This window comes from Microchirus variegatus, assembly GCF_963457635.1.
Source record: "Microchirus variegatus genome assembly, chromosome: 2".
Lineage (NCBI taxonomy): Eukaryota > Metazoa > Chordata > Actinopteri > Pleuronectiformes > Soleidae > Microchirus > Microchirus variegatus.
In genome coordinates this window covers 12958859-12973612 of record NC_139803.1, presented here as the reverse complement: position 1 = coordinate 12973612, position 14754 = coordinate 12958859, and the positions used below count along the sequence as shown (strand labels likewise).

At 40.1% G+C, this 14754-nt stretch overlaps 1 protein-coding gene across 1 annotated transcript; it reads left to right on the top strand.

Moving 5' to 3' along the window:
- On the top strand, positions 1-6427 carry igsf5a (immunoglobulin superfamily, member 5a; the record flags this gene model as incomplete). Its single annotated transcript, XM_083910549.1, has 6 exons — positions 1-16; positions 427-738; positions 3081-3371; positions 5823-5942; positions 6035-6059; positions 6409-6427. The coding sequence occupies 6 exons, from the start codon at positions 1-3 to the stop codon at positions 6425-6427; spliced, it is 783 nt and encodes a 260-aa protein (XP_083766675.1).
- Positions 6428-14754: the final 8327 nt, after the last annotated feature.

Sequence of the window (14754 nt, the reverse complement as noted above, 5' to 3'; positions counted from 1 at the left end):
ATGGCACCAGGGCCAGGTGAGAGTGTGCCCTAGCCAGAGATCTGGGAAGCTTAAGCCACTGGAGCAAAGTGTGTAGAGGTCCTGGTCGAGGAATGGTTGGAGAACCCAATGGGCGGCACTCAGAAAATGCCTATGGATGGTTGTGGATCCAGGGGGTATTACATCAAAATGTATATTTATTTATACATTATACATTATTATTTATACATTATTTATATATATATATTTATCAAATATGTAATACACCACATGATTATGGATTTTTTTGCACCACAGCCAGGTCACAGCAGAAAACTCCCAAGTGGAAATAAGTTAATTAACAATCGCTCCCTCATTTTCAGTGATGAACTGAATTGCTGATTAATTGCTGTGATTAACTCTGTGGCTCAAATATAATTCCTTACATATCTTTTCCTGTGCGTTCAGTGATGTTGCAGCAGTTCTCGCTGCAACCGCAGAATTTAACAGTGCTGCGCGGCACCGATGCAAACTTCCAAGCCACGGTGGATGGAAGCTGGGAGGTCATGACCTGGCACGTCGGAGGGTTCCTGGTTGTAAGTGTCCCCGTAGACGGCAACATAACCTCATCCCCGCAGTTTTCTGCCAGATTCTGCTCGGCCAGTGACACCAGCTGTGTGCAGCTCACCATCCACAACGTCACCCGCAAGGAGTCTGGGCCGGTCATGTGCACCGTGCTGGGGCAGATAAAACCCCAGACAGCACAGCTTTATGTTGAAGGTAAAGGAAGTAAACTGGTCGACCAATACAAGGTCACATACTCTAATATTTCACTGAGTTCTTATAGTTTAAGCCTTTGGGAGCAGTGTTGTGATGTGGGGTTCCTTCAGTTCTATCTAAACATTCTCAAAAAAGGGTTTTTAGAGTCCAGAGAGTAAGTAAGACAACTGGGGATGGACTGACATTTTAAGTTTATGGAAACAAAGCCACAGTGAATACATGACATCAAGCTAAAGGTGGTGTGACAAAATATTTGAGTGTGCACCGTGTAACATTTATTTGGTCTGGTCCTCAGAGGCGATTCTAGAGTCTGTAGGGGCCCGAGGCAAAAATTCCCAGGGGGCCCTTCCAACCAGAGTTCATCACCATTATGTTACAAATAATCTGACACCAACGAAAAATGTATGAGTTCAAAATATTTATTTTCAAAATGAATGAAATAACATGGAAAAACCTTATCATTAAAAAGTATGTGAGAATATAGAACATTAAAATACTGTAAATAGCTTTTAAAAAACGATATAAACTTAGTAAAAAAATGCATTACACTGTAGAGAACCCACATTATAAAACAATATAAATATATAGAACAATAAATTACTGTAAATAACTGAAAAAAACATATATAAACTGAGTAAAAAATATATGCATTACACTGCAAATAATCCTCTTCATTTTCCAACTTGCAGAACCAGAGGATAAACTGAGGTGGGGCCCCTTTAGGGAGGTTTCCTACTGAGATGTCATTGCAAATCAACCATTGTTGTTTAAGGGTGACGGGGAATCGGCTGGTCACTGCACATTTCAGAAAAAGTGTTGAGTGTCGGGGGGCCCCCTATCGGCTCGGGGCCCCAAGCAGTTGCCTGCCTTGCCTGTTCACAAGCTGCGCCTCTGCTGGTCCTTCATTCTGGCGTTCAACTGTATGCATTATGTGCAGTACAAAAACAGTGGTGTAATGTTTCAGACATACTGTGGAGGGCAGCAGTGTGCTCATTTAGTCTGCTTAACTCACTCAGCAACAGCATAAAGACTCAGACATTAAGCTTTAGCTTCCCGTGATCTTGACAGGACATTTCTTTTCCCCCAAGAAGCTTGAACAATAACGCGAGAAGAAACGATCGTTTCTGTCAGCTGATAATCACCATGAATCTAAATGTGCCTTTGTGCATGTGCACACAAGCTTGCCTTTCATCACAACGTGACACCCGTGGCCCTTGTAGGACTCATTATCTCGCCATCACCTTCACTGCAGAGCAGTGTTCAAGAGCGAACGAGGGGGAAAAACCCACCAGCTTATCCACGTGGTCACGTCCTCTGAGCATTTTTGTTAGAGAATAGCTATTGTTGCTTCTGTAATGAGACAGTCTGATATACTGTCCTCTACAGGTTATATTTAAGGAAATCAAAAACAATAGGTTTAAATGCAATGATGTCCCGTTATGACACATATTACAGCACATAAATTGACATATTCTTAAGTATTTGAGGCAGAATTCTCTCATTGGAGTTGGTTGCGTGCAAGTGAGCAAGAGAGAAACATCTGTCAGTCGGCAAAAACCACCCTTCAGAACCAAACGTTGGTGGGTTTTTTTAAATTTTGTGTGGTTTTGGTAGTATTATGAATCTGTTTTTGTGTCGCAATGCATTGTGTTAGAGATTATGTGGATTATGAGGCTAAACTTAAAAACACCCATAACCAGGAAATAGTTATCCTCACCCTTTGTGCCTCAAAACATGAGTTAAATCACCACGTCCATATGCACATCTGTACACAGAACAAATAACAATGTTTAGAATGTAGAACATGTGATTCTGGTTATTGGGTTATTTAATGAAACCAAGCAATAATCTCACTGTCAAACATCTAGCTATCTCATCTGTGGTCCTTGGCTGTGAATGGATATTGATCGCGAGCCCTTTTCTCATGCCCGCCGATTAGGACTTCCCTGATAAAAAGACATATTTACGTGGCATGTACTAAAGCCTGCTGCTAAAGCTAATAAATCCGCTTAATAGACCTGCCATTGAGCACATTGATTGCTCTCTTCTGCACGTTGCGGGCGTTAATGAGGCACACCGACAGTTCAAAAGCAAGCAAAGTTTTAACAACGGACTGAAGTATTGTGAAGAACACAGAGGGCTCTTAAGTCAGTAAGATAACTGCTTTCTGTATCAAAACACAAGGCCCTAATTTATATACTGTGATGAAGGCGATGCATGCAGCATATTTGACACAGCAACTAATAAAAAGGTGTCAGGAGATGAAGCATTTATGCAAAATAGGAACCATAGATGCACAGAATCACTTGATGAATTCTTTATCTAATCTCCATTTATCTCAGAGACTGGTACAATCAACGTCCTGGGAGGGAACCTGGTCGTAACACAGGACCAGGAGGTGGAGTTCCAGTGCGTTACCACCGCTTGGTTCCCTGCACCGACAATAACCTGGACACTGAATGGACACGCCGTTGACAGCAGCCTGCACAACACCAACAGCACGGCGCACGGGGATTACTTCAACTCCACCAGCGTTCTCACATTTCATGCAGTTGGCAACACCACAGTGGCGTGTCAGGCAACTGTGCCAACATCAACAAACCCACTATCCAGCTCCGTCTTCTTGGTGGTTGGTAAGAAAGTTTACTTTTTTCTTCTTTTTTTTAAGCAACCACCTTCCTCCCACACTTTCTGCCTCTGTGCTATTCCAAGTTTGGAGCCAGAAAAAATATGATCAAAGCCCTTCCCCATGGGCTTGCTGTGAGGAGATGCTCAAGCCCACCACACACACACACACACACACTGTGCTCAAGAAAGTACACATTACCACCAAAATCCCCAATCAGTGGGAATGGAGCTGAATTAACAACTGGTTCGATGCAGCAACTCAACCATAAAATTTAAATAAATTAACCACGGCAAGAATATATGAAAGGTGACACGATTAGAGAGTTCACCACCTACCGAACAAACACTGGATTAGAATAAAAATTGATCCAGATACTGCCACAGAACAAGGAAATGCAGGTAAACCCACTTTTAGTGGCTCTTAAGTTACAGTATGTGAAATACTGAGGGGAAAACCGGTAAATGGTTTGTATTTATATAGCGCTTTTCTAGTATTAAAGACCACTCAAAGCTGCTTTACACTACATGGAAAATTATTTCTTTTAATTTTTTTTAATTTTAATTTATTATTATTTTTATATATTCCCTTATGATAACCATCATGACAATCAATTTTTTTTATTATTATTTTTTAAAATTAGACCCTACAGTATTTCAGATACAGGCCTCTACTAAACGGTTAAAACGTCTGTTCATAATAAACCTGGTTTGCATAATTCATAAAGTACAACATTCAGAACAAGTGACATTAAGTGTTAGTGAGTTCAGCTTGATGCATTTTTCAATGAGATGTAGTGACTTAAAGTGTGGTCGACCAAATGGTTGAGTAGGATTAAGTGTCTTGCTCATAGCAGCACAGATTGTCTGTTGTGTTGTTATTGTTCATTTAACATGCTCGGCACAGTGCACACACCCCATTTACCAAGTAAAGGTGCTGTTCTCAGTTAAATGCAAGCCTGACTCAGGCCTGTACCATTCCAAACACACCGTACTGTACCAAACCTGACCAAAATAACATTTGCAGGGCTTAAAGTTTTCATAATTATATTCAATGCTTTAAGTTTTTCCTTCACTAAAACACTACAGCACGATGTTCCTGGCAAATACGAACGATGCAAAGATACAGAATTCGAATAATCACAACTAAAAAGGTGAGCGAACTATGAACTAAGGAATTAAAGTGAACTCAGCTGACCTCAAATGAACTCAAACTCTAAGACTTAAACTTGCTCGCTTCAGCGTAATGAAGCAGATCAAGTGAGAGAGAGAGAGAGAGAGAGAGAGAGAGAGAGAGAGAGAGAGAGAGAGAGAGAGAGATGCTGCTGCAGAGGCCATCGTCATTAGCTTCTGTGTCTTTGTCTCAGACGACTTCTCACACCAATGGAATCACCAGCACCACTTTGGCTAGAGTTTTAAAGTCAGGGAACTGTTTTTTGTTTTTGTTGTTGATAGATGTAGTTACCTCTGTGGTGTGCAAAATGGAGAAGGCCTGCACATCTACTTATGTCTAGTATATATAAGTGCCAGAAGTTACAGTAGATCACGCTCAGTGTTCAATCTGTCAAAATGACGAACAGTCTTCAGATTTTTTCCGTCAGGGCAGAGATAAATCCGTCAATGATGGAGAATTCTTGGTTAAAGGTGCATTATGTAATAAATCTAAAGCAACTGGCCATAAAATCCTCCTAATATGTCACAGAGACTCAGGAATAATGTTCATATAACAAACTGAACTCACCAACAACAACAGTACAGACAAAATATTTGCATTAAAAAAAATATTTTGCAGACTGCAAATCATGTTTATGTTTTGAAATCATGTTTTTGGCATGTGGCGCCACCTACAGCCGTCTACCAATCATTGCAGTCAGTAGAGTCTTAGCTGCCGAGCAACCACGGGTTGCCAGTTACGTCAGAAAACGAAACCTAAAAGACCTCGGTATTTTGAATTTGAACGCAGAAACCGTTTTTGGCCACATTCTTACATATGGCACCTTTAACTTGACCCTAGACTACTATGTAGATGTTCAGCAAGACTGTAGTAATGGAACCTTTTGCACGACAGCCATTTTGACACATCTTAGCAGGAAAAGTACAGGTGTTACGACCCAAAATGGAAGCTGAGGAAGCTAAATGGAACTCAGATAATCATTGATTTGATTGCTCATGTCTGGGATTTTGCAACTGTAGCCTGACAATGACCATGCATTCAGAGGCTGAATGGATTTGCTGTAGGGCATGTGAACAATAACATAAGTGGAATATAGTTCCATACGTCTCATTATAATAAAAGGGTAAAAGGAGGTTTGATTCCATTTACAGGTACTACAGAGTTTGGGTTGACCATCTCCTGAAGTTATGATTTTCAATGGTGTAGGGGGATCTATGCAATGTTCTTTTCTTTACAGTATCTCTGTTTATATTATATTTAATGTATTGTGTCTTTCCTATTGCAGTTCCCAAGCCTCCTGACTGGACCGTGCTGATCGCTGTGGTCCTGTCGTTTTCAGGTTTCGCTCTGCTGGTTTTGCTCATCCTGTTAATCGTCTTCTGCTACAAACGGCGAAAAGAAAAGCGTGAGGCTCATTAAAAATTCTTCTGTATGCGAGACTTGTTGCGACAAGTTGTTAAACTAAAATCTGTTTGTTATTTCACATTTCACCTCCAGAATCAAGCTACCAAGATGCAATGAGGTGAGGAAACACTCAAATTAAATGACATTCTTTAAGTACTCAGCTTTCATGTGTTTCTTCATAGAGTAATGCTGTGTTTACCTTCATGTGTGTGTGTGTGTGTGTGTAGCCGCAGAGTGAGGACACAGAGTCAGATAAGCAGCATCAGTGTGCCTGCACAGAGACAGGGTCAGGAGAACACAGGATTTGAACTGGAGGGTCAAACAAGTAAGTCCATCATGTGCATGTACATGTGTCTTCTTTACTGAAATATTTTAGAATCAAATCTAGATTTTTATCACACAACCATCATAGCTGTGATATTATAATGTCTAAACGTCTCTCTGGCTTTTGTCTCTTTTGTCCACAGGCGTCCGAGCTCCGAGTGAACCCTCTGAACGCAGCTTTCACCAGGATCATTTTTATGTATGGAATTAGATTTGTCTCACTATTTTCAAACAACACATTTCACGAATCAAACAACACTTTTTCAGAAGCAGAAATATATTATTTTATTGTTTGAAAATACATTTGTTCTTTGCACTCCCAAACGTGTTCTTTGCGCTCCATGATTTGTTCTTTGCGCTCCCTCACTTGTTCTTTGTGCTCGCCAATTTGTTCTTTGCGTTCTCTGATTGTTCTTTGCGCTCCCTCACTTGTTCTTTGCGCTCCCTCACTTGTTCTTTGCCCTCCCTGATTGGTTCTTTGCACTCCCAAACGTGTTCTTTGCGCTCCCAAACTTGTACTTTGCGCTCCCCAATTTGTTCTTTGCGCTCCCTCACTTGTTCTTAGCGCTCCCTGATTGGTTCTTTGCACTCCCTGATTTGATCTTAGCGCTCCCTGATTGGTTATTTGGGCTTCCTCACTTGTTCTTAGCGCTCCCTGATTGGTTCTTTGGGCTTCCTCACTTGTTCTTAGCGCTCCCTGATTGGTTCTTTGGGCTTCCTCACTTGTTCTTAGCGCTCCCTGATTGGTTCTTTGGGCTTCCTCACTTGTTCTTTGAGCTCCCAAACTTGTTCTTTGCACTCCCTCACTTATTCTTTGCGCTCCCTCACTTGTTCTTTGCACCATGGTTTTTTGTTGCCGGGCGAGTGACAGCGCAATGGAACGGAAGTCGCCACGGTCTCGGAGGCGCAGATTAACGAGATTAAAAGTGGCAAATATACAAGAAAATAAAGTCAAATCCCAACCCCTGAGGACTGTACACATGTACAATTTTTGTCAACCCGGTGCATTGACCCGCTGCCATGCTTTGAAGAATGACCTCTCAGTAACAAACTGAGCTAAAGCCACTCATTAAGATTGCTCCACAAAGTCCTGTGTGTTATTTGAAATTGGGCGTCCTCCTGCCTCTAAATCGTGTCACTGTTTGTCAGTCATGCACCGTGCACAGGAGCAAAACTGTGCAGCCTCTGATCAGAGCCCACGCTGAACACTTTGCATTTTAAAGCCCCAGAGGCGATCATTTATATTGATCTCTCAAACAAAATAAACACTCGTCAACCACGAGAATTCATCATTTTTAACTCTGAGGATACTAATCACTGGGTGCGTCATTTATCAGCGAGGCTGAATCAGTCACTGCTGATGATTGTTGATCACTCAACTTAATTTAACTACTGTAATGGATGAGGTGGCTCATAAACACATGTGTATTCAGGGCTCACAATGACAGCTTGTTAATGGCGGGCTGATTGCATTTTTCATTTGAATAATGCACAGCGGTGACATATTTCATGTGTTATATAAACTTTGTTTTGAAAAAGCATGGGATGATGGTGATAATGGGCGCGCACTGTATGCAGATCCTATTTTGAGAAGCAAATCAGATATATTATTAATGGAACCTTTCTATCTTTCTTTCTTTCTTTCTTTCTTTTAGATGCCTGATGTCGTCAACAGTAACCAGGCAGGTGACGTCCACGTTTATGTTAACAACTACATGCATCAATCGGGCATCAGGAAACACAGACATGCTACTATGGTGTGAGGACAGACTGCAAACAACAAACACTGCACTCCACGGGATGGAAAGACTGTAGAAAGGTGGGAAGACTGAAGGCTGGACTAAAGTCAAATCTGGTGACACTGGGAGACCAAAGGTTTCATTATTCCCTGTTTGTTGTGATGACGTATTGGCAGAGTGTACTGAATTCTTTGGAAGCGAGCAGAACAAATCTATAAATAGATGAGCCTTTTTGCACATTGGACATTCTGAATGGAACCTTAATGGGGGTTAAATGGTGCACAAGGAACTAACAACTAATGCTGCATTTGATGTGACAGCATAAACTGATTTGTTTGTTTTCATATGGTGGACTAATTAGTTTATATTAAACTCTACTTTAAATTCTACTAAAGGAGTTATGTAATCCATATTAAAATTCTCTCTTCCTTTCTGTTCTTTTACATCTGTAATTGTCTGTTCTTAGAACAGTCACCGTGTGGATCGTAATGAAGGCATTTTTCATTTATAATGTATGAAACTCTCCGTCTTGAACGTTGCATTGCTGACACAGGCATAAATATGTAAACAGATGCAGTTCAAGTTTTTTGGGTTTTCCAGTCAGAAAATGTTGTCTGACATTAAGATAAAGTGGCAAAGATGACAGACTTATGCACAGATTTCATCAGGTGAGCGGGGTTTTGTTTTACTCGTGTTTCCACTGACTGCAAACAGCCATCTCAAGCTACATGGTTCTCTATCAATACTTTATGCATTCCCATTTCAAAACATCGCTTACATTGAACCTCCAAGTTTATTTGTCTCTTGTCACTTGTATCATTCAACATTACATCTATGGGTCAAAAAACACACAGCAAAACCACCCCCAGACAAACACAGACAACTGCTCTGCACCATGCAAAGGCAAAAGACAGGAAACAGAGAGACTTTATACAACAGGGAGCTGATGAGACACAGGTGGAGTCAGTTAGTCACAGGTGTGTGTGTGTGATCAGGGAGGAGAGAAACATGGAAGGGAAGGAAGAAATGAGACATGATACACACAATATAGAAAATATAAGAAATAAACCAGGCAAAATACCAAATAAGAGGAAAATATAGCAAAACCCAAAGCTAAAAATAACTGAAAAGCTATATCTGCAAGCTCAAAATGAATATTAAAAGTATGAAAGTACTTAAAGGTGCCATATGTAAGAATGTGGCCAAAAACGGTTACTACATTCAAATTCAAAATACCGAGGTCTTTGAGGTTTCATTTGACATAACTGGCAACCCGTGGTTGCTCGGCAGCTGAGACTCTACTGACTCTACTGCTTGATTTGCAGTCTGCAAATTATTTTTTTTAATGCAAATATTTTGTCTGTACTGTTGTTGTTGGTGAGTTCAGTTTGTTTTATGAACATTATTCCTGAGTCTCTGTGACATATTAGGAGGATTTTATGGCCAGTTGCTTTTGTATTTATTACATAATGCACCTTTAAAGAGTTAAAAACTGGAAAACAAACAAGATTACCAGGGCTGAAGTGACTCAAATCTGATTTTTGTACATCACATGAAACAGTATATCCAATGCACTGCCATGTGACATGAGCATCGAAGTGGCTTTTTGCCTACACACATGCATCTACATTGTTCAGATTTAAATCTAATTCAGTGCAGATTACCGCACAAACCTGAAAAGAAGCAAAAATACACAGACACTACTTAGAAAATGTGTTGATGAGGAGAAGATTTGAGAATATGAGGATAATGTTCAATTAAATACGAAAACAAGAAGGTGTAAATAACTCACTCTCAGAGTCACTCTGTGTCAGCGTGACATGCTGAGGATGTTTTTGCCCCGTGTCGTTCTTTCAAAGCCTTTCTCTAAGAACCCTTCAAGCCAACACTAAATCTGATTACCTTGCTCTGTGAATCCACCTTGGAAATGACATTAGTGCCATTAATGTTCTCCTCGATTTAGCTCCTCTAACGTGTGATAAACAGCACGGAAAGATCCTTTTCTGTCTCAATCTGTGTTTCCTCTGCTGTGAGATTACATCGTGGTAATTTTATCACGTTTTCAAACAGAGGAACACTTCTCTACAGACTCTACAGACAATCACTTAAGCAGCATATGCTGGCACTGGCTGAAAGAGTTAATGAATAGGACCAATAAAATGAATAAATAGAGCTGTGGTAATGACTATTGATAAGCCATATATATAGTGTGGGTTGTCAAGCCACTCAGGCTTTTAAGGGCTCGCTCTAAGCAGTTTTACCGTTGCATAAGGAAGGTCTGGCAAATTAATTTAGCACAGCAGAGTCCAATCATCAAATTGGCTCTGCAGGGAACTGGGATGGCACGCACGTCTCCTGCTGGCATCAAGGAAAATGGTTTTGTGAAAAGTAATGGAAAGCAAAGTGTTTTAAATATGATGAAGTGAAAGCAGCAAACTCCTTCATAATCACTCCTTTATTTGAGTGAATGATCATTTCTTTTTCTGTGACTGTTTATAACTCTTAAACCTGATCACACCATCTTACAGCTGCTCCACACTTTTATTTAATGGTCTCCTCCTCGGCGTGCTGAGTTCTTCTAAGGAATGCGTGCAGCATTAATCAAGGTTGGTTGATTGATGTTGCCATGGCGATGCTTCCACTTTCTTTGGCCGCGCGAGGATTTATCTCGGCGAGCAACATTCGCAGTGCAACTTTGAGGACACCGTCGTGTATCACAGCGAAGTAGACGTGCAGTAATTACAGCAGGAAAATATTATTATTTTAATATGTGAAGCTGTGTTTGTGCAACCAAAAATAATGTATTGCATTGTGTTGTCTTGGATGGAAATAAAACCTCGCCTCTTACAGTAAAATGCACTGATCAAGACTGACAAAGACGACTCCTCAGAGCAGCATGTCTAAAAATAGCAGTTCTTGAGGCAGCAGATATTATACTATAAAAGCCTCCCTAATATAATAAGAGTCGGGATGAAACAAGGTGAATTTGAGGGAGGAACGAGAGAAGGAACGAGAGCGAGAGCACACTTGGCATGTACATGTATCTCGTAATGGAAACCCTGCAACTTAGAGAGGCCGCAGAGGAGCGCTCACCCTGTCAGATTGTCGATAATGTCCTCGGGACACGGGGCAGAGGAAGTTTAGAGCGAGTTTGCAGAGCTGAGCCACGTGAAAGTGCCAAAGTGTTCACCAGCTGCTGCACACTGAGCGCATCCACACTCAGCACTCACTGTATATACACGTCTATAGTGTTGTCCTTGACTGAAAATGGCCAAAACTGTTTAATATGCAGCATAAATGTGCTGAGAATTTAGTGACATAAACGTCCGAAGACACAGAAACACATGGGTGGTTTTCAGGAGTGGTTCTCAAACTTATTATACCAAGTACCACCTGAGCAAATATTGAGTTCAGCAAAGCACAAGCAAAGTCCTCTCCTTCCTCACATATACTTCACACACTCAATACACATACATGCACGGTTTAATCCAGCTAAGGCCATAGTCTGACTAAGACAGGCAATCGGACAAGGTGCCGAGTACGAGTATAAATGCGGAGGAGAAAGTCGATTTATTGGCCGCGTACGTCTGACTCCGCCTCTATAAGATGCACATTGAAACTGTTTCCTGTTGACCTTTACATCACAGAAAAACAACAGGTATGGTAGTCCGACTAAGACGAGCCAGATTTTAGTCTGGCTAAGGTGTTTACATGACATTAAGGAAACTAAATTATTGTCTTAGTCTGACTAAAATTGGACTTTTAACATGCATGTAAATATATGGTATAGTGTAATTAGATTAAGATGGATTGCGAGATAAGGTGACTCTAATTATTATTATTGTTTTGTTAGTTTGAGAACCATGGGGTGTAACCAATGATATTAAAGTGATCATTTTCAGGTTTTTTGAAGTGCACTGACTGTACCGTATGTGTTGCCATCACAGAGAACCAGCCTGAGACCAGCAGGGACACACAAACAAAACAGATGTTTAACTATTTAACAAAAGGTCTGTGACATTTTTCTTCCAGTGATATGTCAGCGTTTGAAGTTGCAAGCTTCTTTTATCATCTCTCTGCAATTCCTGCAGTGTCAGGATTCAAGACAACAAAGACTATAATTCTGTGTAGGCTCAATATTCACCTTATTACACAGTGTGTGCATTTTTATGTGCAACTTGTGATTAGTGAACACATATTCACTATTAACTAGATGATTACTAACTTAAAGGTGCATTATGTAATAAATCTAAAGCAATTGGCCATAAAATCCTCCTAATATGTCACAGAGACTCAGGAATAATGTTCATATAACAAACTGAACTCACCAACAACAACAGTACAGACAAAATATTTGCATTAAAAAAATCTTTTGCAGACTGCAAATCATGTTTTAGCATGTGGCGCCACCTACTGATCATTGCAGTCAGTAGAGTCTCAGCTGCCGATCAACCACGGGTTGCCAGTTACATCAGAAAACGAAACCTAAAAGACCTCAGTATTTTGAATTTGAATGTAGTAACTGTTTTTGGCCACATTCTTACATATGGCACCTTTAAAGATTACTAATAAAGGGCTAGTATGCTACTTGAACCTGCATTAATCTACTGGATTGAGGTTAATAATAACAACCATTGCACCCAAACAGACACTTACAGTTTGCCATGACATGTAATCGCATGCATAATCATAAAGTGAGGATAGTTATGTGCTGTTTATCTTGAACCTACTCAGCGAAAAATGTGAGTTTCGAATGGCTACAGAGTAAAAAGCTATTTCTCCTGGTAAATACATTCACAGAATATTAACAAGCGTGGAACCTAAGTTATTCAGAAACATTTATCAGAAACATAAAGACATAATAAATGGGGACTAACTAAACGATGCACACGCCTTCGCCATGCGATGCTCAAGAGGTAAGCTTTAATTCTCTGTGTGTGTGTGTGTGTGTGTGTGAGGGCAGTCCAAATAAATCGATTCTCAGGCTGACTGGTGATCAATTAGTCTCAAAAACGTGGATCCTCGGGGACTCTGGCTCTGCTGGATCTCCACGCAGCAGAGAGCTCTGATTAAAAAGTGACTGATTTATGCCAAGTCAGCCTGATTAATGACACACACACACACAATTAATAAGTACTAGTATTAAACCCTTTCCCTCCCTGAGGTTCTGTTCCGTCTCGTCAGAGCAGCCACAGCAACCGACAAGAAGCTTTTAATACAGAAACGCTCGCAATTTAATTTAGTATCAAACACTTTTACTGTGTTTAGATAAAAAAGACACGCCGCTCTGCCTGCATTCCTTCTTCAAAGCCTCTATAAAGGGATCATACTGTTGCACCGGGGTGAGAAATCCTTTTATTACACCTCACACGGCCTGTGTAGTTTATTCTGAAAACAGCTCAGCACTTTTATTCTCTGTAGAGCAGAGACGCCCGCAGCGCCGTTTCAAACTGGATTTGCTGATAAAACAAGTCAACGCCGCACCAAGGGAAATAGGGTTTACTGTTAAAATGAGAAACAGTCGACTTCAAATGTGTCCGAGCTACTCAACACGGTAAAAAAAAAAAAAAGTGAAATAAATCGTATTAAATTTCCATTTCCCTCAAGTCAACAGTTATGCCCCGCCCCCTTTTAGCCTTGGATGCTGTAGTTTTTACAGATGAGAGCAGATAAGGTTCAGGTTTAAGATAGGGAAAAACCAAGTACTGCTCTTTAATCCAGTGTTAAGTGCCTCATTTCTACTGTATTTGTTGCTTTGAACGAGGGCCGAACAATTAAAGGGTCATTTTGTCGATTTTAGATGAAATATCGCCTCGATCTGTACACGTCAGGACGTTAGATCTGCACAAATATCACACAGTAATCATTTTAAAGCATGTTTTTCCAATGGAAATGAGATTAATGAAGGCTTTGTATTCAGATGCTGTGAGGATTCAAGAAGCTCTTTACGATTATATAATATAGGCTGTTTAATTGTTGAACGAGCAAATTGTGTAATAGCTGGATAAAATCTACCTCAGACACTTGACAGTGCTTTAATGCATCATCTTAAAAGTCCATCTGTATCTGTATGTATGACATGGTCCCTACTGTAATGATCTGACAGAGTGATTGATTGTGATGTTTCAGGGTGAAGTAAAACAGGGTGAGCGGGTGAATCCATTCACAATCACGTATTCTGTGTGTAACATGTCTCACTTCATTACAATCAATTTGGAGTGACTGTGAATCTACGGTACAAGGGTTTTGGGGGATCTCTCTATATTGATCCAATCAGAGGAGGATTTGGTTCTTTACACCGACTCACTTTATTTAATCAATGTGCACGAAAACATTTTCATCGTATTTTAATGAGTTTAGATTCACATCATCATTATCAAATGGAAGAGTATTTTATTTGCTCATTCCATCTGTCAGTATCTTGCAACAGTATGGAAGCCCGTTTGTGCCACTTGAAAAATAAAAATAGATATTAATAAATCACAATTATGAGATAGTATCACATAATTATGACTTAGTATCTCATAATTATGACTTAGTATCTCATTATCATGACTTAGTATCTCATTATCATGACTTAGTATCTCATTATTGGGACTTAGTATCTCATTATCATGACTGAGTTTTTTCATAATTATGACTTAGTATTTCAATGGTATGACTGAGTATCTCATAATTATGACTTAGTATCTCATAATTGTGACTTCGTATCTCATAAATATGACTTCATGTCTCATTATCAAGACTTAG